General features: G+C 38.0%; 1 protein-coding gene across 10 annotated transcripts in view; it reads right to left on the reverse strand.

Moving 5' to 3' along the window:
- PTPRD (protein tyrosine phosphatase receptor type D) overlaps positions 1 to 13,020 on the reverse strand; it is a gene marked incomplete at its 5' end in the record, with an annotated part of 417,042 nt that overhangs the window by 100,907 nt on the left and 303,115 nt on the right. For 8 of the 10 annotated variants that reach the window (XM_082656696.1, XM_082656688.1, XM_082656691.1 and 5 more), the window contains one exon: positions 11,932 to 12,029. In XM_082656696.1, the coding sequence (XP_082512822.1) occupies positions 11,932 to 12,029 (98 nt within the window). Of the gene's footprint in view, positions 1 to 11,931; positions 12,030 to 12,526; positions 12,569 to 13,020 lie in introns of all 10 variants that reach the window. The other 2 variants (XM_082656692.1, XM_082656689.1) reach the window with 1 other exon arrangement.

The raw sequence follows: 13,020 nt of genomic DNA on the forward strand, positions 1-13,020 counted from the left end.
CTCATTAACTTACAGGCCACTTGACATACTGTTCACTTTAGCAGAAACAAAAGTTGGAGCTAAAACAAACAAAACAGTAACAGTAAACCCTGAAGTGAATGGAAATACCTATACGTAGGCAATGCGTTTGTACACTTTGCCGTCTTGAAATAGGGCAAACTTCTGATTGTGAAGTAACAGTTTCTATCTTTTTAATCATTCAGCTCCTATAAAAAATTAAATTGCAGGGGGCTTCCCTGGTGTCGCAGTGGTTGAGAGTCCGCCTGCTGATGCAGGGGACACAGGTTCGTGCCCCGGTCCGGGAAGATCGCACATGCCGCGGAGCGGCTGGGCCCGTGAGCCATGGCCGCTGAGCCTGCGCGTCCAGAGCCTTGTGCTCCGCGACGGGAGAGGCCACAACAGTGAGAGGCCCGCGTACCGCAAAAAAAAAAAAAAAAAATTAAATTGCAGAAACTTAAGATTTTGCATATATGGAAGAATGTTTTAAAAATCTTAAGGGTAAATGTCACTTTACATCATTTTAATAGACTTATGAAACTTAATTTACTGTAGTGAACAAGTTTTCCTTTCATCGTGGGTTTTATCTAAATGAAGCTGGAATTGAACTGGTGATAGACGAAGAAGAGAACATTTTGCTAGCATATTTCTTCACTTTTTTTTTTTTAATCTTCAGGATTTAAGAAGTAAGTAGACTCTTCTGCAGTTTAAAATGTCAAGACAAGAAGCAAATCAATACCTACTATCTTCTCTGAGAGTTAAGACTGGGTCTTTCTTTATACCTTCCAATCCTTCAAACATTCATTTCTGCTCCCTCTCTTCACTTTATTTGCCTAGTGAACTGGTCAAGATTGGAAGACAAATGCAGTCACTATTATATGGGAAAAGTTACAGAGTCAAGTTCGTCAGTTGATGATTTCTAGTCCAACTTACTGGATATAGCATTCTCTGTTCAACAAGGTTCGAGTTGGAGTGCTAGCTCTGCATTTTCAGGGATAAACGATAACTGTTCATCTTCACACTTTCTAATTTTTAATAAAATAGAAATAAGAACACAAAGAGGGAGGCTGGTATGAGGTTTCTTATCCAAAGCAAACCAAGTCCTTTTTTGTTGTTGTTCAAAGACTGTCCATGATATTGAAAAACAAAAATAATATAATTATACCAATCAGAAATATGGGCCAATGTGCCTTATTTTGGATCAGAAAAAACAAGTAGTTTAATAGAAAGTGACATATAATTTGTTTCATTTTAAGACCATAATGAAAACTGTTCTGGAAGGAAATCAACCAGCAGAGGGAACTATTTATTGTGGTCCGTATATCACCCCGCCACCAAGCCATGCAGGTTCATTTCCAAGCTCTGCCACTTACTAGCTATGTGACAAGTTGGACAGGGTATTTAACTTTCCTGTAGTTCAGGTCAGTACCCTCTTCTGTAACATGGGACTACTAATAGTACCTATGTGGAAAGACTGAATGAGTTAATATATGTAATGTATTGTGAAGAGTAATGTAGTAACTGCTACACAAATGTTATCATTATCCTTGAAAGCACTTTTTAGACAGTGAAGCCCTATAGAAAGGCTAGATAATATTATCATAATATTAAAATGTTGTGCAGCTTAATACCATGGAAGAAGGTATAAAGAAATATTCTGCAAAACTGGCAGAGGCGGGGGTTGGGGGACAGGGAGAGGGGGAGAGTGAGAGAGAGGAGGGAGGGGAGGGTGAAGAGAAGAGAAAAGCAAGAATGAACTAACTCAGGGATCTCCATGAGCTGGAGTTTGGACGATTGATAACTACCCACCATTAAGGAGACTTACGCAGCAACTGAGAAATAATGCAGTTCTCATTATGCTGTATACATGAACTTGTCAGTTAAAAGCCAAATATTCCAATTGCCGCATCTGTGATGACTAAAAGACTAATGCTTCCCAAGGCGTTGCTAAATCCACAGGTTCATGTTCATGTAATGTCTTAATGCTTTTATCACTCTCCAACATGGTGCTGTGCTCCACAACTGTTTTTCAAATAGAACGACAACCTGTTCAACCACAGTAGAAAAACCATGGCGAATAATAGTGCCACTACCATTTAGAGAAAGAAAGAAAGAGAGAGAAAAAGAGCGAGAAAGAGAGAGAGAGAAAGAAAGGACATCCCTTGCTCCAATCCTTTCCTGCAGCATTGTTAAAATTCTACCCAAAAGCTATACTCAAAAGTGATATAAACCCAGATGCACTTATTTTTTTCCCAGGGCGTTTGCAGCTTTAGGATCAGAGGCAGGAAATCATTCCCATGACTTGAGCATACTTTTGAGATCACCTGGTGCAGACACCTCAGCATGTTGGCATCCACCTCACCTCTCCACAGCAGCACCCTGACATTGCAGTGACAGGTACCGAACACATCGGGGTCCCCCGAATAAGTCAGGCCTCTTCTCATGTCCATGACTCTGCATGTGCATCTCCCTCGGCCTGAGGTCTTCCTTTTCTAGCAAACTTCAGTGACTTTTCAACTCAGATGCTCTCGGGAAAGCCTCACCTCCGTACCTGCCCCTTCCTAAGCTCCCTTCTCCCAGCACCACCCACCATGTTTTATGATTACTGGTTCCTTTTCTGTTTTTCCTAGGAGACTATGGACTCATCCATGGCAAAGCTTATTTCTTGATCATTTTTTATTTTGCAGTAATGTTTGTCAAACAGACAAAGGCATTCAAACTGCTCCTTTTATAAAGAAGGAAACTGAGATGGGGGAGTTAAACAGCTTGTCTAGTGGCATTCAAATTCATGGCAGAGACAGGAGGACAGGTTCTACTCATCAGTGAAATTGAATCTTTCTGGATACTTAATGTGGATTTAATTTCCAGAAATTCCATTACGTATGAAATGTGAAAAGAACTTTGCAGACATCATAGCCATGCTCGGTCTTCATCTCCGCTCACCTTCTCCTAATTGCTTTCATAGAGCTTCTTTTTGGCAGAAGAAGGGAATATTATAGCAGATAAAATGAGCAGTGAAACAGATTCAGTGCTATTAAGTGACTAATAGGTAGGTCGTGAGTATTAAAGTTCACAACATTGTGGGCCACTTCTGTTTACTTCATGCTTGCTTCGTAAAGAAGCCTAACATATATTCATCTTCCTAACAACCTTATGAGTAGATACTTATATTCTAATCTTAAATAAGAGAGATCCAAGGCCACCAGAGGCGCAGTAACTGGTTCAGGGTCAAGCAGCACAGCTACTAATTGGCAGAGTTAAAATATGAACATTGTTTTCCCTGACTTCAAAGCTCGCTCCCGCATCTGCTATCCCTCTAAGTGCACACTTATCACTCTGGCCCTAAAACCCCAACTTCATTTTAAAATCAAAACAAAACTCAAAAAGTGGTCTCTTTTTTAGTTCTTGCTATCGTCTCTTTGAAGTTGAAAGCTTGCTTTGGAACTAGAGACACTTCAGGATTAATTGTTTCCTGAGAGCCTTGGGCTCCACATGGGAGCAGGTGGAAAGACAATTTGGACAATGTCCAGTGATGGTTAAGGGCCAATTAGTTATGGCAAACTTGTGTGAGAACAAGGATTGAGAAACAGAAAACTAAAGTTGCATGAGATTCCCCCAAGATGCCGCTTTGCCTCCCAGAAGAAAAAATACAAAGCTCAAGTATTAAAGATATGGAGTTTAACCTTGGCAAGGAAAATGTTTGAGGTTTTTAAAAAGTGGGTCTAAGAACATTAAAGAAGTCCAAATAAAAATAAGCTTTGAAACTTGAGAATTTGATTGCAGTTTGAGTTCTCACAGCTACAGAAGTGCAGAAAGAATAAAAGACTATAAACACACACACACCCTGGTTTTGGATGTAACATTACTTCTAAGGTGAGCTGCTGTGTCTTTGTGTGCTGCTAGATTTGTTTACAAGATGCAGAATGGCAGCCAGCCGGGAATGGACTCTCTGTGCCTTTATATCTTACTTGATGAGGCTGGCCTTAGCTACGAACAAAGAAAGCATCTTCTCAGACTGCCAGCTGGCAGGCCCATCTTTACTCTAAAAACCGTACTGGGAGTTTAATCAGTAGGTACGTTTGAGTTAAATCTGAGGGGTCTGCATTAAAATGCATTCACTTCTGTACTGTCCAAAGATAATGACAGTCTATCTTCTGAGAGAAACAGGTCTGAAAATAAGGCTTCAACTGCTGATAAATCAGGTGGGGATGAGAAGAGCAGCTCTTTTTAGAGAAAGACACTGTTCTGTTCACTCCTGTTGTTCCTACTAGCAATTTTGAGCACAACAAAGAGTTTCCATGAACTGTAAATTTACTTAGAAACCAATCCAGACACACACTTTGGTTAATCATCTGCTGAAGGCCCAGTGGTGAGCTTGTTGCCACGTGGCCAACAGCATACAGAGAGGCATAACATCTGACCAGGAGAAGCTTATATTCAAACACAGGAAATGAGTAGAATAAAAGAGAGGGCAACCTAGTGCTAATTGTGCTGATTTAAACTAGCAAGTTTTCTTTTTTTCTTCTTTGACTTTTTGTTGTTGTTGTTGTTGTTGAACTGAGTTCAGCAGAGCCCTAGGGGTCTGACCAATGACAGGGATGGGAAGAGGCCAGGGTTTCACTGATTCAAAGACATTTATTTTTTTCACATTTTCACGTCTCTGAAAGGAATGTGCATCTTAAAACTGATGGCATTTATTTGATGAAATAGTACCTACTCAGACTACTGAGCACTTGTATCAGGGACTCTGCTGAACATTTCATATGTATTAATTTCTTTTTAGTTACCTACGAGGTAGGTACTATGATTACTTCCATTTTAGAGATAAAGTAAACTACAGAGAGGTTCAGTTATTTGCTTAAGGTCACACAGCTTGAGCCAAACAGCCTGACTCAAAGGCCTGTGTTCTTAGCCACTGTGCCATGCTACCCGCACTGTTAGCTCAGTGAGTACAAGGCCCTGAGTGGCATGCAGAGGGGTTTGGGCCCAATCTGAAGCAGGCCAACTGCCATGTTCTTAAGAAAGTAGATAATGACTCCCCTACTCTCACCCCCATTGCTACAGTATCAGGATGTTCCACTTTGGAATAGTAAATTTTGCCATTCGTCCCCCCTGAAGGAAGGAAGTTTAACTTGGTTTATCTAACCCAGGTATGAAAAGGTTGGTACTTTTTATTTCATAAAATCATTCATTTTTTCATCTATTACACAAGCCACCATAATTTGTTCAAAACTAAAAAAAAAAAAAATCTCTTGTGACTCACGTGTCAAAAAATATTTACAAATGGAGGCTTTTCCCTGGTCAATTCCACTCGTCAACTCCGCATAAAAGATGAAAATAGATCGCTGTCAGCCACCACTTTCTTACTTCAGAAAGACAGAGGAGTCACTTAGCAGAAAACTTCAGTGCATTGAAAGCTAGCCAAAAAGTCAGAGGGGTGTGCGTGTGTGTGTGTTTGGTTTCTTGTTTGCATCTCTGTGAGGCTCTAATGCATGTCCATTGTCATGAGTTTACACATAAATTATAAATTAGTTGAAAGCAGATATGACAAGTAATTTTGCCTTATGAATGCTTGGAGGTTTATAAAACATGAGCAACGAAGGCTTTCTGCCTGTGAATGCACCCTGGCACACACACGTGGTCCGATACATCGAGAGCCTTTTTCTAGGGAAAATAGAAATGTTTTCTTTTGTGGTCATTGCTTTGATGACAGACAATTTGTCCCTCTGTAGAGAAATATAACGTTTACCAGTGGAAATGAAGAAACTGTCTATGGAGAAAAGAAATGTGTCCTTAGCACGTCGTAGAAAAACTACTGGTTTTCCCAGTGAAAATCATGCAACGCAAATTGGTTACTATGACATTTTCACAAAAAAAATTTTAGAATAAGTATTGATCTAGTTGAAGACTTAGGTTTCCGGACTCTATAATCAACACGTAGTAAGTAACAAACAGTAAAATATTTTGGTGTCTAGAGCAGGTGAGTTAAGGTACGGTGTTCTTCTAAGAACAAGAAGGCGTGAATTTGTGGATTGGTTCAGCCTCATACTAGGTGTGTGAACCTGAGCAAGTCACTCCTTTCTCAATCTCTTGTTCCCTACCTCTAAGATGAGAAGGTTAAACTACATGATCTCTGAGGTCTGTTCCAGCTCTAAACATTTAAAAATAGGATCGAAGCAATGTTTTTTAATGTCTCTATATATCTTAGCACTGTCTTGATACATGTCATTATTCATGAGGAAGTAATATATCTTTTTCCTTTACCTGTCTCACCAGTATTGTGAAGATTTTAGCTTATTAGACAAAGGTGCCACATACATGCTGTCATTAAAATGGAAAGACAGGGCACTGTTATCTGGAATGTTTCAGATAAGAGACTCACTATCGACTGTACGGACTGGAGATGCGAGAGTGTTGCCATGAGTACAGGAAGAAACTCTCAGCACATTAGGATGCTAAATGCTGGAGACACACGGGGGCTGAGATTAAAGATAAGAGACTTCCCACAGATGGCAGCAAAGACACTGGGACCAGACTTTGTGGTGGGAACAAAATAGGTCAAAGGTATCCTTCTGATAGGCCTTCTGTGAACCACAGCTTCTCGCCCTTCTCCGATTGCAACAAAAAAACTGATCTTCAGAGTAGTTGAGTTTTATTTTATTTTATTTATTTAATTGAAGTATAGTTGATTTACAGTGTTGTGTTAGTTTTCCTGGTGTACGGCAAAGAATATATATATTCTTTTTCAGATTCCTTTCCATTATAGTTTATTACAAGATACCGGATATAGTAGTAGTTTAAAATATATATATATATATGTGTGTGTGTGTATATATATATATATATATATGTTTAAGATAATACCACTAAAAAGAGCTAGTGATGACAGATTTGAAACTAGATGTTTGATAACTATTCACGTCTGTCTAACTGCCATGGCAGGATGGACTGTGGTCCAAAAAGTAATTTGTAAGTCAGCTGTTAGGAAGCTGGAAGAAAATTTGCTGTTGTAACTGTTTAAAAGGGGGATTATTTTCTCAACGTAGAAAATAAAGGTATAAAATCTATAACGTACCTGAAGTACATTGTCCACCTGACAAAATGCTTCTTACTCCTGTTCTTCCAAGTTATACTCTCAGTACTACCTTTCCTTCAGTACCTTTACTGAGTCCCAACAGCATTGCCTTAGTACTTAGGATTAGCTTCTAGATGGTCTTCTTAGTATTTTTTGGGGGTGGGGCACAGGGTATATATCTAAGTTTGCCTTCTAGACATCCTGGAAATAAAGGTTTCTTATAAGTTTTACATTCCTCTCAGCACTTAGCACGGTGCTTTTCCACGGCAGTATCGTGGATAATTATTGGTTCCTCCTCCAGCTCAGAAATAACTTTGCTCTCTTCAATCCAAGGAAGGAACCAGATATATAGGGATGGGCTGTTAGCGGCTATGTCCTAATGTGTGTCTTCACAACCCAATGAGTCAATTGAAGTTTAGAGTTTGTTCTCTGGCATTTGGAATTTGACTGACAAGAAGAATTGTCTCTTTCTTTAGGGGGACTCTATGTAAAAGAAAATATGATCAAAGGATATATTTTCTGTACGTGGGTGGGAGACACAGAAGAAGCTGGCCTGTACAGGGGAAAGAATAGAGCAGCCCAGGGAAAAACACAAAGATGAGAGTTTCAGAGAGGGTGTTGGAAAATCTCTACAGTCCTCCAGTTTCAGATAACAGTTCTTTTTTAAATTTTTAAAATTTTTTCTTGAAGTATAGTTGGTTTACAATGTTGTGTTAGTTTCTGGTGTACAGCAAAGTGATTCAGTTCCCTCTCTCTCTCTCTCTATTCTTTTTATAGATTTGTTTCCAATATAGATTATTAAAAGATATTTGAATATAGTTCCCTGTGCTATACAGTAGGACCTTGTTGTTTATCTATTTTATTTATAGTAGTGTGTATCTGTTAATCCTAAGCTTCTAATTTAGGCCCCCCTCCTTCCCCTTTGGTAAGCATAAGTTTTCTACGTTTGTTTCTGTTCTGTAAATAAATTCATTTGTAATGTTTTTTAGATTCCACATATAAGTGATATCAAATGATATTTGTGTTTCTCTGTCTCACTTACTTTAGATAACAGCTCTTGAAGCATACCTGCATGGGTAGCCTTTGGCTCTATATAAATAAATCAATACATTTATAATAGATAATAGATAAAACAAACGACCCTTTATTTTCCATGAAGCAAACTCTAGGGGCTGTGGTTACTTATAGCCAATCTGATATAAATAGGATTCCTGTATATGATGTTGATAATGATAATGCTGACTGTGATGCCTGTCAAACAAATCTCATACACAGATATATTTGCCATCTTAGGAAATGGTGAAATGAAGATCAGAGGGTCGTGTGTGTGTGTGATTGGAGGGTGACACACACACACAATATTATTCAACCTTAAAGAAAATTCAGCCATTTGTAACAACATGGATGGACTTTGAGGGCATGGGCATCATGCTAAATGCAATAAGCCAGATAGACAAATACTGTATGACCTCACTTACGTGGAATCTGAAAAAAAAATTTTTGTTTTAGAAATAGAGAACAGATTGGTGGTTGCCAGAGGCATCGGGTGGAGGATGGCAGAAATGAGTGAAGGTGGTCAAAAGCTTCCATTTTACAGTTGACCCTTGAGCAATGCAAATGCAGGAGTTAATACATGTACAATTTGTAGTTGGCATTTACTATTGAAAAATATCCATGTATAAGTGGATTCGTGCAGTTCAAATCCATGCTGTTCAAGGGTTAACTGTATAAGATAAGTCCTGGGGATGTAATATACAACATGGTGACTATGGTTAACAATAATGTATATTTGAAAGTTGCTAAGAGTAGATCTTAAGAGGTCTTGTCACAAGAAAAAAAGTTTGTAGCTATATGAGGTGATAGATTGTAACTAAATTTATTGTGGTAATCATTTTGCAATATACACATATATCAAATCATTATATCATATGACTTAAACTAATACAATGTTAAATTTCAATTATGTCTCAATAAAACTGGGGAAAAAGAAATAAAATGGGCATTTCTAATTGCCATGGCTGAATTACTGAACCAGCGTTTCTGAAGTTCGGACCAGGAATTTGGATTTTAATTAGGCTTCCAAATGATCCATATATAGGCATTGGCTAAGAGTTTATTTGGCAAGACCTACACAACTATTATGAATCAGTCTAAACATTCACCGGCCTGATGTACTGACTTTGACAGTGATGCCACATTTAAGGAGGACTTTGTTCCCTGCATTCTAGATGCCATCCTCAAATTCTGGACTTAAATTCTAGTAGGACTGGGCAGTTGCACTGCAGAAAATAAAAGCCTAAAGTAATTGTAAAGACCTTCAGGATGCAGTTATACTAATTTCTCAGGTTCCTTCTTCCAGCTGTCATTGAATCCGATGTCTGAGACCAATTTTCTTTACAGTAAAGGAAGTCTCTCACATGATCTAATAATACTGTGCTATAATTTAAGCCTACTTCCTCCTATCCTGACCTCAGGATCAGTGCAAACAGGTTTCATGCCTTGAACTTCTGCTTTAGTCTTAGAATCAAAGTAACAAATTTAGCTTTACCCATCTTGAGAGGTCTGAGTAAACATTAATCCATAGTGATTATGCCAAAATAATTACATGTTTGAAAAGAATGACTTGTGTTTGTTTTCTCCATTTTCTTCACTGAAAACCAATGAAAAATCTATTCAAATTTATATGGAGATAATATGCAAAAAAAAAAATTTTTTTCAATGTGTTGCTTATGGCCTAAAATATTATGTAGAGGTCTTTATCATATTATCACAGATGAATACATCACTTAAATATCCCCTTCATGGCTGTTAAGGCACCGTAGAGTCAATTCATGCCCAGGGAGCTTTAATCACAGATCATCGTTGTGATAAATGGTAGTCAGTGTGGGCTATCATGTCAACGGCTACTGGGGGAGTTCTTAATGGGAATGCTGCCAGCATGCAGTTCGTAACTACTTTCAAGGAGCACTTCTAATCTAATGGCTAAATGAGTATCATTAGTGTGTCTTTACATGTAGCATTTCTGGAGAAATTCCATATTTAAAGAAGGCCGGTTATTGTAGTCAACGCATACAACTGAGATTGCCTGAATGATGCAAATACTGTCAGTGGTATTGACAATTAATAGCTTATTAACAGGTTGAGCTATCGAGTTTTATTTTTTTTGGTGACCCATCATATCACACACAGCGAAACACTAAGCATAACAGTAACAACACTCACGATAACAATAAAGAGGAGGTTGGAGGAGTGAAAGATTCTGGTTGGTGAAAACTAACACACTCAGCTAAGAGTTTTTACGTTGCCCCAAATGGCATTCATCACATGCCTTGTTTTCTTTTTAAAACTCAAATTTCAGCCTCAAGCCTCAAACCAGAAACTATTTTAAAGAATACTGCATAATTTAAAAAGAGCCTTTATGACTAAGAGGAAGAACAGGAAAGAAATAAGAAGCAGCCCGTTTAGAAAATAAAGACAATTCACAATCCAATGTGTTTCCTAAAATTGAAAACGTTCTCTTAAATGCTTAGAACAGAATACAGGAAAATGTAACTCAACCAATGAGCAAACAAACAAAATCTCCTTTGCGTTCTATCAAATATTTGACAAAGATGCTGGAGTGTGTAAACTGCATAAAAGGTTACCAGCTCTTGAAGGTGCAGAAGGTACACGGGGCTACAGATAGGTTTTGCTTAGCCAGCACAATAATTTAAATAATCAAAATCTGAAATGTTTAAAGACTTTAGAAAGTCCATGCAAATATCCAGACTGCCGCAGGCACCACTGCACCACGTTCTCTTACATGGAGCTTCTTCACATAGTTGATATCCCTCTAGCCACTTGAGGTTAGGGCTCCTCTTACGGTTTTCTACCCGAATATGACAGGGCAAAATGTTAGAGCTGCTAGGGACTGAGAGGTGTCTAGTCCATCAGCCTCATTTCAGGTTGATAAAGCAGAAACCAAGGGATGTAACAAGGATGTGTTTTAAAACTCCCGTTAAGTAAATCAGAAACTCTTTATGGTAGAATTTGAACTGTTCCAAACAGTTTTGTTATTTGGCACAATTAGAAGACTTTAGTTGGACATGTTAATCTTACGCTAAGTTAAACTTGATCTAAAAGATAAATGATCATTTAGTTATGAATAATCCATGGACTGGTTTCACTATGGGTCCCGGTTTCTGAGAAATACCATAAATATCCAGTTTTACAACTTTCTGCTTGATAAATGCCACAATATCCAAATACCCAGACATAAACAACAATTTTTTATTCATGTTCATCAAGGATTCACACAAAACCTTCAAGCATTCTGAAAATTTAAGATACCATTAAGTTCACCATTGCTTCAAACACAGGCAGCTTTCTGCAAACATATTACTATCTTAGTATTAGCCCTAATATTATTTAGACTGAATGGTAAAATCATGTGTATGTACTTAATAATTACAGTTTTCAGGCCATGTAAAACTGAAAAAGAATACTGGGAAATCTGCTTATTCCGTGTAATTTCTTTTTCAGTGAGCCTCTGACCGTAAATCAGTGTATTCGGCACCCCTTTGGTGTACTGGGAAGCTTATACATTCAGTATAGTCTATGAACTTGAAATCAGCGAAGATAAATCAACCTCATTAAGTAACACCAAACGCATATAAATAATTCAACACCTTTCAGAGTACAACTACCACATTAATTATACAGATACTTTTAGGTTGGCTATTTGTTATAAACTTTTATATCGGATGCTGAGTCATATTTAAAGGAAAAAGAACTGATGAAGTTAGTTTTTAAGAATATGATCAAAAAGAAGAGGGGGGCAATTCTTGAAAATACTGTCAAGTAGAAACACACTTAATTACCTCATATTCCTGGGAAAACTTCAAGTTGTCATTTGCTTTTAACCTTTCAATGTGATCTGCGAGTTCCAAGATAGGTATTGGAGGATGACTAGCCATACCTATTAAAAGGAAAGAATAAAGACATTTGAAAACGAATGAAGCTAACTATTCCAAAATATAGAGAATACTATAGTTAGAAATGGCCTGAAAATATGTGAGTAGTAAAGATGTTTCATGTGAGGAAGCAGGCAGATAGTTTGGTTACTCAAAGCAGGACATGCTCTGGAAGGATGAATTTTGTAGCCAAATGAAAAGCTACCAAGCGTAATCCCCAAACTAACACTCCTAGTGTGAAAGAAAGCGTTATTGTGCTATGAATCAATGCAGTTAGCTCGTGGAGAAAACTGACAGTCAGGCTTGATGTCAACTTCTGCTTTGAGTAATGACTGTTATGTCATTTCAAACTCCTTCTCCTGCACTGTGTGAAATGGAAACTGTGTGGAATTAAATGGTGTAAAGTGAACTAAGAAAATATACTGAGAAAGCCCTAAAAGGAAAAGCGTAATAGCTTGATAGGAAACATAAAGTGACTTATGCATAATCAAGGAAAACTAACTTGAAGAATGAAGGTTACCAGGGTAACCGGAATCATCTGAACCTGCAAAGGAAATGATGGTGTAAATAAAATAAAACAGAATGAATTTGTTAAAAAAAAATGAAATGGATAGTCTGATATACTTTTTAAAAGGACTAATAAAAATGCTGCAGGTTTTTACAGGATCCACTATACACTGTGACTAGATTAAGATCGCTTTAATATTTCACAAACCTGTAGGTGACTGACATTCACATGCATACATGGACACAAAGAAGGACATGCACCACAGCTCACAGACAATAATCACTGATGACAAAATCAGGCACCAAACTGAGTTTCAAAAATGTTTTCACTCGTAGCAGATTGTAGAGATAGGGTTGCAGCCTTCTCCTGGACATTTATTGATGGCCACACTGACAGCTTTGTGGTATTTTGCCCCAAGCCCCCGTTATTTAACCCCCAGCAAACCTACAATCCACTTCAGGTGTGAACATCTTTGTCCACTAATGGGA

Source organism: Grampus griseus (assembly GCF_964374135.1).
Source record: "Grampus griseus genome assembly, chromosome: 6".
Classification (NCBI taxonomy): domain Eukaryota; kingdom Metazoa; phylum Chordata; class Mammalia; order Artiodactyla; family Delphinidae; genus Grampus; species Grampus griseus.